This window comes from Neolamprologus multifasciatus, chromosome 13 (assembly GCF_963576455.1).
Source record: "Neolamprologus multifasciatus chromosome 13, fNeoMul1.2, whole genome shotgun sequence".
In the NCBI taxonomy this organism is placed as follows: domain Eukaryota; kingdom Metazoa; phylum Chordata; class Actinopteri; order Cichliformes; family Cichlidae; genus Neolamprologus; species Neolamprologus multifasciatus.
The window spans coordinates 8,507,948-8,521,528 of record NC_140451.1 but is presented as its reverse complement, the minus strand read 5'-3'; the positions used below and the strand labels follow the sequence as shown (position 1 = coordinate 8,521,528).

Sequence of the window (13,581 nt, the reverse complement as noted above, 5' to 3'; positions counted from 1 at the left end):
CAACTGCAAAATCTATAATTAAAGAGCACTTATGTGAGAATTCAGAATGATGTTTATCTGTCGTGTTTTTCTCTTTTCAACACTGTTCTTAAGCAACATGTTGCAAGTGGGGGTAAACATGATCTAGCTTATATACAGATGATGGACTTTTTTTGTATAGTATTCCCAAATTGCTAAACAGTGAGTCTGGAAGAGAATTTACAGATATTGAGACAGGGATATATATAAGGAAAGGTCACACAGCCTTTGCTCCTATGTGTTATCAGTGAGCTCTAACTATGACCGACTACCTACTGCAAATGCTCGATTTCCCAAGCGAGTTAAAATAAAGCATCAATCCTTTTCCTGTTGTATTTCAGCAGCAGAGCAAAGTGAAAAGGCCGCTGACCTTGGCAGCACAGCCTCTGAGGAGATCAAAACACAGAGCAACAAGTAAGCACCAAAAAGAGCCTCAAAATATAATACATACTTTGATACAATCTACACAAATGTACCCTACAGCTAATTATTTGACCTCAGTATAGTTATGTGCTCCTTTTTGATGGGCAATAACATACCTGTGAATTCCCAAGCAGTGAAAGTCATAAAATCATAATTACTCTTGGTTGTCCTCATGACGGTGATGCACAGTAGTGCAGTGGTTTACCGTCTTGCCTCACAGATTCAGGTTCATACCCTGGCTGGAGCCTTTCTGTGTGAAGTTTGCATCTTCTCCCTGTACAGCCGTACTTTGGCTTCCAGCTCAGTCTACAGTGCTTTGAGATCCAGTGTTAATAAATAGATAAATACCAGTCCATTCCATGTATTTAAGTGAAACACATATAGAACTGATTGAGTTTTATTCTGTATCTGTTTTGTATATTGGTGGTATAGTTTGGCTCTGGGTTCAAACCTCTATTTTTCCTGTGCTTGGCTGTGTTTTTTTCTGGATGCTTTGCTTTCCTCCCACAGTCTAAATACATGCATGCTATGTTAGCATAATTAGTGGCTTTTGCTGGCTACCGATAACAAATTGATAACAAAATGGTGAACACACACTTGTTTGCTTTGCATTAGAGGCGAACATTTAAACTCTATGTGTTTCTGTGTCTGTATATTTGCGTCTTTGAAAGATGAAGAGGTCCTAACCCTGAGAGCAGCTATTTACCATTTGTTGCTCCAAATCTACATCGATGAGGAAGACTTTGAAAGCGCCCTGCAGCTGCTGGCCAAAGCTATGAGAGACATGCCTCGCAGTAGACACCGATTGTGAGTGAAATCATGAACATGAAGAGATGAGAGGGGCTTAGAAACATAGACATTTGACTCTTCTTTGTGTTAACCCAGGTCTCTGCTCAAATATGGTGTGCTGGTGAAAGCACGGCTGGGAGAGAACATACTGCCAGACATGCAGAAATTAGAAGATGAAGGGGAGCAGTGCCATTCGTTCATGTGGCATCAGGTGGCACTGTGTGCTGACACGGTAGCCAAACAACTGACTTGCCACCAGAAAGCCATCGTCTCTCTCACAGTAATATACCTCGAAATGGAAAACATAATGCATGAGTTATAAACTTTTCATATAAAAAAAAAACCAGTCATAAATTGCATAATATTAATTCCTGTGTTTTGACTGTGCATGGAGGTAGTGCAATATTTGTAGCAATGGTTTTAGTACCATCATGTGGTGCTGACCTGCCATTACAACCCACTTCAAATACCTTTTTATATGGTGTGAGTTCCATATGATTGGGCTTGAATTTTTCATGTTTATGGATTTTTTTTTTACTTTTGTGTTTTTAATGTCATCTCTGAACAGAGCGCAGAGACTAAATGGCAGAAAGTCAGCATTCTGTTAAGTTTTGGACAGTGGCTGTACAATCACAACTTACCCAAAGAGGATGCCAAACTTCAGGTTCAATGGGTAATAGATATCCTTCTACACATGGAACCTGGGAAGGCAGATGGAGTAGGTAGGACTCCCTGTCTCGTCTCGCTCATTGTCAAACAAGTGTCACTGACTAGTTTTGCCAGTTCTGCTACTGTGCACTCTGAAAATCTCTGGGGGGGAAGGTAACACATTCTGAGAATTCCCCTGAGGTTCACATCTCAGGAGTGCTTTTCCACTTGGATTAAGTCTGCATGTGTGCGATTACACATTAGCACGTGTGCCTGCATGCTTTTTTTTTTTTTAACCATCCCTGATGTTTTACACTGTGTTAGGTTAAGATAGAAAACAACATCTGATCAGTCTGATCCTAAAATGAGCATTGCCACTGCTTATGTGTAATTGCTTCAACATTAAAGTCACGTGTTCCCCTGTGCAAACAAAACAAAAAAAACCCAGACTGGATCAGAGGAAAACAAACTGACCACTCAAGAAAAAGATTTGTCAAGATCCCACGTGGGTACCCACTGAGAATAAGATAGCACCGCTTTAAAGAGAGCTGTAAGAAGTCTCTATAGTCTCCTGCTGCGAGTACCATTAATATTCCCTCAGAGATAAACTGCCCTCTTCAATAAAACCTCTTTATTATTCTCTTAAGTTGTAACTGTGTTTCAGTCATTCTGATAGATTATCCTATATATGTTTCTCGTTTAACACCTTTTATTTCTTTTTTCTCTAGAGGATGAATCTGTAGAGAGGGATTTGGGCCCTGTGAAAAGTGAGTACGTGCTCGGAGTCCAGGGGTTGTCATTTACACAAAATGTGTCCGGTCTAAAGGAAGTGCGTCGCCTGGACTACTTGATACAAGCACACACTCTGCTTGCCATCATGGAGGACAAGACTTCGCCTGAGCACCAACTTAACCTGCTCAGAGCCTACACTTTTGTGCTCCAGATATGGCAGGTAGTGCATCTTCAACCCCACTGCTCTTGACAACTTTGACAGCGGCTTCAGATGCAAATTGGGCTCAAGCTGAGTGCAGTATGTGCCATGACGTGTGCACCGTATTTCACTACAGGTTTCTATGGCAGCAGCGTGCGAGATTTCCAGAGAGACGGCAAAGAGTGAGGCACTCCAACCTCCTACCACTGCTGAATCCAAAATAGGCAAAGACAAGGACAAAGACAAAAAAGCCAAACAGGTAAGTTTCTCATATTTGTGCCTTTGCTCGCTTTGAAATTTAACTCAATTACTTGACTTAAATGTAAAGTTATGCCAGTTGTGTTCATCCACTCTGCCTGTTTGATTTCACATTTCACAAGTTACGTGTTGACTGCACACCGGTGTTAAAAAACAAAAAGTCAGTACTGTGTCTCATCTGTTTGACCAGCCTACATCTGCTGATGAAAGACCTAAAGCTGTTATCTTGGATCAGACACCTCCTTCCACCACGAGGGACTGGGCCTCCTTTGTCTGTCCTGACCAGGCCAGGCAGATATTCAGAACCAGCAGCAACCCCCACTGTATCAACACTCACAGCATTACAAAACAGGCAAGACTACAAACTTTTCTCATACATTTCTCTCTGCATTATAAGGTGTACCATCTGTGGTATTGTCTCAGACTTCACTTTTTATTTAGCAGAGGTTGTATCTCCCAGCTATATAGAATCAAAGGCTTGGCTGTATCAAAGCGAGGCGGTAACTTAAAGTCAGTGTTGCTGCAAAGTTTTGTTGACAAGAAAGCACACTTATTGATCTTTGGGGATCAAGTTAAGCTGTCAGAAGACGATAAAGCCCTGGTATTCTAAATTAAACATGTACTGTGATCCATTCATGGATCTACGGCCTCAGTGGGATGGCAATATGTAACAAGACTTCATCTAATTGGTTTGAAAAAGGAGCAAAGAGCCATTTTCTATTCTGATAAAACACTGAAAAGTCTTGATGTATACTTGTTAGTGAAAGTCTTTAAACCTTTATGTTTCTCTTTGTGTTTGGCTGTAGAAACAAAGCCTGTTTTATCTCAACCTGCTGGAAAGAGAACTGAACTCACTGTCACTCGGCCACCTGACCCTTCCTGTCATGCATCTAGCTGAGACCATTGCTCATGAGCTTTTGGATATGACAAGCCTCTCTGACCTCTACAGGCTTAGGTAAAAACCAGGGTGACCTACACCTCACACTCACACTCAGGTCTTAGGTAGTACTACTGCATATGAGAAGAATGTTGTTTAAAGCGTTTGAGGTTCAGAGGATGGTACAAAAATCAGATAACTTGCTCAGTGATGAACTTTATTCGCTAAATACATGATAATATTCTCTGTGTAAAAAAAAGCTGGACTCAAAAATTATTCACGCTCAAATTGCTGACTTTAAATCACTGGATAACATGTAAATTTTCCGTGGAATTTTTGCTACATGAGTGGAATGTAAAACATCAAATTTCATTTGTTCGAATTAAATTGATAGTTTACTGGAATCGGGTTAAATCGGATTTACTTTATTGGTATAGAGCAAGTTTACACCAAGCATGTTTTCCTAATAATTCAACATTTGAATAAATAAACCTTTGACTTTATCTATATCAGCTACAGTTTACATCATGTTTACTGTGCCTTTCAATTTTTCAACATTCTGTCAGTTTACAGGTATTCAGGTAATGCTATATATTTGAAAAAAAGTTGTATAAAACTTTATGGGTAAAGGAGGCGCTGTGTGATGTCTCAGGGCTCGTGAAACAGAATTGATTGGGTCAGAACACATAGGATGGACTCAGCTACAGGGGAGCTTACTTTATCCTAATCTATGTTTAAAAGCGCTGCACACCTACTTCTCTAACCACTTGCATCACTGTTAAGGTATAAGGTGTGATTGAAAAGTTCAGGGAACTGGTCAATAAATCTCCTGTTAAAATCTGATGAGATTTGTGGAAAAGGCTTCCAGTGCAGTTTTTGTTTTCAGATGACTTCTCAAAAGTCCCATTCTGACCACTATCACTGTTGAGCAGTTTCTCCAGTGAGAAAGAAATTCAATATAATAAATATCAGTTTCTCTTATAAATTTTATCATCTTCTTAAAAAGCAAATACGCACAGTTTTTTGTTCATTTCCTGCCTGCCAAGTTTTCCACTTTCCCCACGTTTCCTCACTCACGACAGACTTCTACTGAGAGATCTTGAATGAAAAACTGGATAAATTTAAATCCGGTGAGCATTTTCATTTTACCTGACTTGTTCCCAAAACTTTTGGATCATAGCTCGAAGATACGCAGTGATAAAATTGTGTGTGGCTCAATCAATGAATACTTACTGTTTCCAAATATTAATAAATATTGTCAGTTTTGTATACAGTAAGTGTGGCTGTTTCCAGCACACGTTTCATCTCATTTAAATTGTGTCCCAGAATAAAAGAATTACTTCACTTAGCTGACTGACTGAGGAGCGTCAGCCTGTGGTCCCATGAGTTACTCCATCATTGAATGTCATGTTCCTCTTCCTGTTTTCACCTTATTAGAATTGCCAGAACCTGTGTTGAGCTGGGTTTGGAGGCACACTCACCATATCAGAAGAAGCTTCTGCCTCTGAGTGCAGTCCCAGAACGAGAACATATGGGGTACGTGAACTGGGCTATAAAGATTTAATGTTTGTGCATCTTTAATAACCTATGATATCATATTCATGACTGCAGGTGCCGCAGAGCCGTAGTGCTTTCGCAGGAGAGGAGCAGCCTCCGCAAAGCTCGTAACCAGGTCAGCTTCTTCTCACAAAACAGATGCATCTGTGCTTATGGTTTACATGTTAAAGAAATTATACTTTAATTAGCATTCATTGTATTGCTTCTCAGAGGATGATTGACAACAGCCCCAGTAGTTGTGGTATTTAAATTAGTACTTTTATAATATAGCACAGAGTTATGGCAGATTAATATTGGATGTTTAAGATGATGATTTTTGTGGCTAGAATTATAAATAGTTATCACTTTTTCCCATTCTTCCAACTCTGTTATTCTCTATAACCTCAGCTTGTTAATAATGTTGATTATGTAATCACAGCTCATAAACACTATAAGATCCCAGCAGGACATGTAATGATTTTTACATGTTACATACATTTAGTTACGTAATGTTACATCCACATTACATATTACACATACACTTGATGCGTTATGTGTAATGTGTAATCTTCTTTTTGATATCTCATTTGTATGCAACATGTTGACAACTGAAAGCTTGAGAAAGAGTTTGATTCATATTATTTTTAAAAAAACGTTATCGTCTTATACTTTGGTGAATACTTTGGCAGAAAGGAGAGATGGGTGAGAGTGCGCCGGACATTTGGCTGGACAAAGCTGAGGTTTGCCTCAGTATGGGACTCTATCAGTCAGCCAGACAACTCCTGGCTGAGGCCCACATGGTGTCTATGGTAAGATTAGGAAGGAAATATTTGAAAATATTACCCTAAGCTTTATTTATCATTCTAACAAACATATTGCTGATCTACTCTGTGTCGCCACTATCAGAAAGAACATTTATTCTAATAGACTCAACTACTTTACATCCAGGATATGCTAAGTAAAGTATTTCACTACCCATTACCCTGCAGCATAGCCTAATATGCAGTGGCACAACAATAAAACTATAGGCTACATGCTAACATGCTGGCACAAATCCATAAACTACTAAGGAGGACATAGAGAGGATTTTCTTTTAGTATTGAATTTGACAGCAGTGTTGTTGGAAACCAGGGTAAATAACACTTCACAGAAAAATGATATTGAAAAATGATATTGACACAGCAATTCTGCTGTACTGCCAGGGGTTAGCATAAACCACAGCAGTTGATTAGATTAACGAGTAGTCAAGTCTGAGGACTCATTAATTAAGTTTATTGGTAATCAATAAAGTTGTTGTCACAGAACTTCAGCATCTAGCTGGCCAGTGCTACAGAAGAGGAGCGAGAATAAACAGAGTAATGTTCAGAATTAGTAGGTGATTTCAAATGTTTCACACAACTCAACAAATATCATCAAACAAAATGTGTCTGTGAGCTAAAAGCCTGTGTCTGCATGTCTCAGGGAGAAAAAAACTTTTAATAAATGGCCTGCATTTGTATAGCGCTTTTTTCTAGTCCTTAAGGACCCCAAAGTGCTTTACACTACATTCAGTCATTCACCCATTGGCGATGGCAAGCTACATTGTAGCCACAGCTGCCCTGGGGCACACTGACAGAGGCGAGGCTGCCGGACACTGGCGCCACCGGGCCCTCTGACCACCACCAGTAGGCAAACATGGGGTTAGTATCTTGCCCAAGGATATTTGGCATGCAGCCAGGAGGCAGCCTGGGATCAAACCACCGACCTTCTGAATAGTTGCTGACCTGCTCTGCCACCTGAGCTACAGCCACCAACTTAATAATAAGTTATATATAAGTTTAAAAAATTTGCCGATCACAGATTTTCATCTTCAGAGGTTATGTTTTTTCGCATTGTGAAAGACTTGAAAACCCAATTAAAGTATAATAGTTTGTATTAGTTAAAGGTTGCATAAGAATGCTTGGCAGATGAGTGCAGGCTAAACTGGATAGTTTTCAATCTTATGATGAAGTTTACAGTAATGCACTATGCTGGACTAGTGCAGGGCAGGCTGTGGTGTTCACGGTCAGTGTTGGGTTACATCAAGAGTAGCAGACATCAGTTTAAACAGCTCTGTCTCCTTTTATTTTGTTAAATTCAGTTAAAAAGCAGTAAAGTAAGTAGAGCAGCAGCAGTAAAGGTCAACTGATAACTCAAAGAAGACAAATTTACTGGAGCTCACGATACATATTTTCACAAGTTTTATTTCAAAGTGATTTTAGGTTTGGACAACCTTCTAAATCCCACTGTAACGCCTGGTTATGGCCTGTTGTACATTACCTTTGGCAGCCTGACATTTATCTCTAATATCACATCGACCGGCATTCTTCACTGCTGCCTCTGTCTTTTAATGCAGTCTTCGATCCCTTGTTAGAAGCAGTGGGCTCCTAGCTTTATCATTAGATATTTGTCTTCTCATAGTTATAGTTATAGACTGCTTCACTGTTTTCCCCTCTTGCCTCAGAAACTGAAGGCAGCTGATTGCAACGTAAATGTTCTACTTCTTGGAGTTGCTCAATTTAGGAGTCACTACAGTGGACTCAATCTCACCCTATCCCTAGCATCTTTGTCTGTCACACCAACCCTGAGCATGTCGTCCTTCCTCTTCCCTGGTGGCTCCATCATCTTATAATTCCGCCTTGCCTGGTCGCTGCATGTTAACTAAAGGCTTCTTTTTTCCGGTGCTATCATCTCTCTACTTCACCCTCTGTTGCTTTATATGGTTGAAAACAGATATTTAAAAGGCTGCTCCAGGTGAGGCTCGAACTCACAACCTCAGCATTGCTCTACAGCGTACTGTCATATAAGTACCACGCGCTAACCGATTGCGCCACTGGAGCCTGTGCTATGTTGCAATTCAAGTATCATCTTAATTGTGTAACCGTAATAAGATTACTGAAATTTGCTGCAGAAAGATGTATTGTGATTACAGTTTGGAAATGCTACTGTATGTAGTCTTTAACACTATACAAACTGAATTACAAATAATATGATGATGTCTAGACTAGAATTACTTCAGAGCCAAATTGCATTTGGTTGCTTTGACTCTTCTATAATTGATTTAATTTCTGATTCAAACTGTTTCTGTTGAGGTGCTTGGTGACCAAAGTGTTATATCAAGAAGTTTGATCTATCTGGCCAGTTTGGCTTGTAAAGAGCAGAACTATGCCCAGGCTCTGATTCTGCTAGACAAAGCCCAAACCCTGGGTGGGGATGAGGATTTCTGGTACCAACTTACCCTTACCAAAGTCACAGCTGTGGTAGGCCAGAGAGACAACGATTTTCAAACAAAGGTATAGAATTACAACCTTCTGATGAGTCTTTGCTCAGTGTTGTGTTTGTAGAAATTTTCCCTCAAAGCTTTTTCTTTTCTTTTATAGGTTGATCAGACTATAAAACAAGGCTGTAGAGCTCTGAAGCTCGTACTTGAGCAGCGGGTAAACCAAGCCCCAGCGCTCACATTCTTGATCACCTCATTGGAGATGAGGTAAACATGAAGCTTTCTACTTAGATGTTAATTGTGTTTAGTTTTTCTTAGTTAAGCTGACTATATTAGAAATGTTTGTTGTTTTCTTAAGATTTGTTTTCATTTCTGAACTTTACTTTTGATCTCTTTTAAGTGAATTTTATATTTAACCACAGATGAATATTTTTATAAATATCTTATACAGCTTTGAATAGTGCTAAGCATTCAAGAAGTGATTTGAGTACTCAGAGTAGAAAAGCACTATATAATTAACAGTTTATTTACCATTTGTCTACCATTTGCAGATATATCTGAAACACACTGATGCTTTGTCCCAAACAACTATTGTATTGTTTTAAGTCTAAGGTTTATTTAGCTGTATAATATATATTGTATTTTTTAAGTACTGTTTAAGCCATTTACAGAATGTCACAATGTGCCTTCACTACAGACTTTGGCTTAAACTTTAAGAAATAAGATCTACTTTGCATGTTGGAAATTATTCTAGTTGCTTTACATGATGTGCATTCAGTGTAATTCATTTGAACATCTGTTTCAATTTATGTTCTAAATGTTTAAAGAAACTGACAACACTGATTATGTAGCAATGTCTACATCAATTATGTATTTGATGTAATCTTTATCTAACTCAGTGTGATGTGTTGTTTTTCAGAGGAGCCTTGGAATGTATACGTGCCATTGGTAGTGGGGAACCTTTGGAGACACTCCACACTGAGGCTTTCCAGAGGCTAATGACTGCCTGTGATACACTCAGAGAGAGCGCCAGTGGCTTTACTAAACTCGGCTATAGACAACAAGCAGCAGAGGCACATGGAGAGTGTGCGCATGGTTTGAGGTTAGTCAGCCAACAGTTACACCAGGCATAAATTGAACAGTATTTAAAATTGGAACAGTTTTAAACCATGCTATGTGCAGTATGGAAGTGCAGTTTTCACTACAGCAAATAAAAGTGTAACTCTGTTTCCCCGTGCTTGTTTTCATTCAGTTTTCATTTGTCTTTATTCAACAAATGAAATGCCCTAACTGTTGGTGCATTTTCCATCCATTAGAGTGTACAATGCTGCAGCTGCTGATTGGTAGTTAAAGTTTCTGTTGAAAAAAGCATACACCCGAATTTGTTTTATTTAAGAAGCCCTTCAGGAGCTGCAAGTGTGATCCCACACAGAATTAGACTCATTACCGAGTGCGGGGATGTAGGGGACAGATTGGAATTACACCTGTTTTTTCTGTCTTGGTGTGCTTTTTATCTTCTACTATTATTAGTTTTTTATCCTATTAAACTATTACAGAATCCTAGCCAATCGTACTACTGAAAGAGAGTCGAAACAGAGATTCCTGATGAATGGGCTCTCTCAGTTGCAGCTTGCTGTCACAGTGCAGGAACATGCAGTACAGAATGCTGAGAGGCTGCTCCCCCCTCAGGAAGAGGTAAATCTGTCATCTGTCATTGTCATGATGTTTTCTGCAAAAAACGTTGTGAGCTTTTTAATCTCTTACATGTTCTTAGAAACTTCTTTTCCTATCTGTGCTTTCAGCCAGTCACAGAAAGTCTGCTCATGTTTGAAGCAGCAGAAAATAAGGCTGAAAAAGGACTTTGAGCAGCTGTGATAGTACATTTGTTTGGCTATAACAGTCAGAGTTTAACAGCCAAGCACTCTGGCTGAGATTGTTGTGCAGATGGTGAAGTTTTTTCAATTTTTCTTTTTATTTAGAGAAGTTCTGAGCTTATTTGGAATGAGGAAGGGAATTTACTCTGGAACATCTAAGTAACAGGCTTTGTTTGTGCTCTTTGATTGACCGAATCACAATAAAGCTTGTATTACTGTGTCACTGTCATATTCTGGGCTTCCTTGTTGTATGATAGCTAATTATTAGTGTATCTATGTTTTCTTTATATACCTCCATATTCATTCATGTAAATCTTCTTAAGTAGTTTACAGTTAAACGTAATCATTTTTTAACCTGCTTCCGGGCCTCAGTGTAGCCCTCACACTCTCATACAGATGAGGTTATATGAGGGCTTCAGGGGCAGAGATGAACTGGCATAACGATGGATGCAGCTCTGATAGAATCACAAAAGAAAGATCGATCCAACAGTTCCCACACCTGCCGCAAATCCTTGTTCAATTCGTTTTTTGATTAAATCTGCTATGGATGTTTGACTTAGCTGTTGGAGGCTGAAAGCTATGCCATAGCACTGTGCTTTCAGTAGGTGGTGCTGCTGCCCAATACTGGATGAGTTTTGCCACCCTACATTGAAAACAGAAGAAAATAGTTGTAACCTCTGAAGTCATGCTCATTTATTCATATTTATAATCTGGGTACACCTGTGTTTTAATTCTGTGCTATTTAAATCTGGGTTTTCACCTTCAAACTGCTGCCCGAGTTTCTTGATATCCACATCTTAGAATATCTGATCCAACTTTGTATCTAAGATCTTCTCTGAACTCATCAGCACAGCCCACTCGTATACCCAAACAGACAAGAGAGAATATTTGTCAGCTGATACGTGGAAATGAAACACTAATTGCATTAAGGCTAATTTACATCATGGAGCCCTTCTCTAAAAAGATGTCATCTATTTAACACTGTCTGTCAAGCTGGATTTAAGAAGTTAGTGTTCTTGTGTGAACACAGCATGTGATGTCACTAGGTTGTTTGGAGTTTTATCTTAAAAACCATAGACTGCCCACTTTTACTCTCTGTCTCTTATTACACACTTACTATAACACTTTCTTGAAGTATAACATTGCTTGAGTTCTGCCTCATACACAACAACATATAAAGAATATGTTTGTGTATGTTAGAGTTCTGTTATAATCTGCTTCTTGTATTTGTATCTTGTGTTTTTTACACTGGTGCTGTTTTCATCCCTGCCAGAGACATGGACTGTCACTGGCAGCCGCGCGGAGGCTGCTCAGCCTGCGGCTGGCCCTGGTTGAATTCTGCCTGTCCATGCTAGAGGAGCACTGTGCCGAGGAGATGCTGCAGGCTTTGGCCTGCGAGAAGATGACCTTAGCTGAAATAGCAGTGGGGGAATATTCACGCTGCACACCTGAGCCTAACTCCAAAGAAGAGGTTAGACTGCAAACACTTTGACATCATGGTACAAATGTGAGATCTTTTTGTTGGATTCAGATGTAGTCGAACATGCCTAGTACAACACAGACCCCTCATTTGACATGAGTTGATATGATACATTTTTAGATTCTGCTATACACCGACGTTCTGCATTCTACACATTTGAATTATTGTTTATAGTTTTTGTTTGTTTGCATATTAGCTTTATTTTATTCCTTCTTTTTTTTTTTACAATATAATAATACAAAACAGTTGACTCACAGTCATGTAGGAATCTTAGCCTCAGTTATAATAATAAACCTTTGCAGGATGGTTATGTTGAAACTTTTTTTACAAACTAACAAAGATAACAACTGGAAACATTTCCTGTAGATTTTTATTTATTTAAATGTGTATTCTTTCAATGTTATTTAATCTAAAAGTATTTGGACACTTAGTTTTAGCTTTTGTTCATTTAAATTAACTATAATAACCCCACAAAAGTTGCACATCACAGTACTGTGCAAAAGTCTTGAGCCGCCCCTGATTCCTTTTAATTTTGCTTCCATAAAATCAAACTTTCTTGTAATTTGGAAAGTGGGTTTGATATAGTTCTCCAGGCTCTTCTAGCTTTGAGAAGTCAAATATTTTTTTGTACAACCAGAAAGAATCTGATTGGCAGCAACTTTTTCAGCATGACACTGCTAATGCAGTAAAAGCATACCCGAATAGAAACATGCACAGTGGAAAATTATCAGTCAGTTGATTGGCCTCCCCAGAGCCCAGACTTCAAAATTTTTGAAGCAGTGTGGGATTATCTTGACAGAGAACAGAACAAGAAGCAGACAACATCCAAAGAAGAGCTTTGAATGTCCTTCAGGAAGCCTGGAGAACTATTCCTTAAGACTATTTAAAGAAATGACAGGAAAGCTGCCAAAGAGATTTCAGGCTAAGTTTAAAAATGAAGGTGGTCATAACAAATATTCACAAGCTTATTAGAGGATTTCCATGTATGTTTGCATGTATCTGTAACAAAGCACAACAAAACAAGGCTTGACTTTGGCACCATACTGCGGTTTAGCTGAAATGATCTTTTCTAAGAAAATACTCTTTGAATCTAAAACATATTTTAAGGATAGAAAATAAACCAGCTATTAAATAAATGAAAAAACACCCCATCCTCTTGTAAACCCTTAGTTCATTTGCCATGTTTCCTATGTACAGTTTTTAAGACAGTTGATTATGTCCAAGATCCATTTTTTCCTAATGTTCCCTTAAAATTTAGTTCAGAGGTGTGTGCAGGTTAGCTGCCACTTGGGGGTGCCAACATGCAAAGTACTAAGAGCCATCGTGTGTGCACTGCTATGAGAGTCGTCTGTGGGATTTCTAGTAATGTAATGTGCAAGAGATGTTTGAATAGCTGCCAGCGTTCATGGGCTGGTATGCACTCACTCCTCTCTGCTGCAGAATGATCCTCAGGTGAGAGAGAGCCTCATATTGCACTCAGTACTAGCTTGTATTTCTTCTGTTAAGATC

The 13,581-nt window shown here is 39.1% G+C and overlaps 1 protein-coding gene and 1 non-coding gene across 9 annotated transcripts in view; one reads left to right on the top strand and one right to left on the bottom strand.

Annotated features, from left to right (window-relative positions):
* The window catches only part of cfap46 (cilia and flagella associated protein 46), a 72,077-nt gene that overhangs the window by 29,960 nt on the left and 28,536 nt on the right, over positions 1-13,581 (top strand). For 6 of the 8 annotated variants that reach the window (XM_085183347.1, XM_085183340.1, XM_085183342.1 and 3 more), the window contains exons 25-40: positions 360-432; positions 1,113-1,248; positions 1,327-1,510; positions 1,799-1,952; positions 2,607-2,830; positions 2,946-3,068; positions 3,258-3,419; positions 3,874-4,022; positions 5,382-5,480; positions 5,556-5,616; positions 6,170-6,289; positions 8,591-8,791; positions 8,879-8,985; positions 9,638-9,820; positions 10,275-10,413; positions 11,866-12,063. In XM_085183347.1, the coding sequence (XP_085039473.1) occupies positions 360-432; positions 1,113-1,248; positions 1,327-1,510; positions 1,799-1,952; positions 2,607-2,830; positions 2,946-3,068; positions 3,258-3,419; positions 3,874-4,022; positions 5,382-5,480; positions 5,556-5,616; positions 6,170-6,289; positions 8,591-8,791; positions 8,879-8,985; positions 9,638-9,820; positions 10,275-10,413; positions 11,866-12,063 (2,313 nt within the window). The remainder of the gene's footprint in view (positions 1-359; positions 433-1,112; positions 1,249-1,326; positions 1,511-1,798; positions 1,953-2,606; positions 2,831-2,945; positions 3,069-3,257; positions 3,420-3,873; positions 4,023-5,381; positions 5,481-5,555; positions 5,617-6,169; positions 6,290-8,590; positions 8,792-8,878; positions 8,986-9,637; positions 9,821-10,274; positions 10,414-11,865; positions 12,064-13,581) is intronic. The other 2 variants (XM_085183343.1, XM_085183339.1) reach the window with 1 other exon arrangement.
* On the bottom strand, positions 8,245-8,338 carry trnai-uau (transfer RNA isoleucine (anticodon UAU)). Its single transcript has 2 exons — positions 8,301-8,338; positions 8,245-8,280 (listed from the first exon to the last, which is right to left on the bottom strand). It is a non-coding gene; the product is annotated as a tRNA-Ile (tRNA).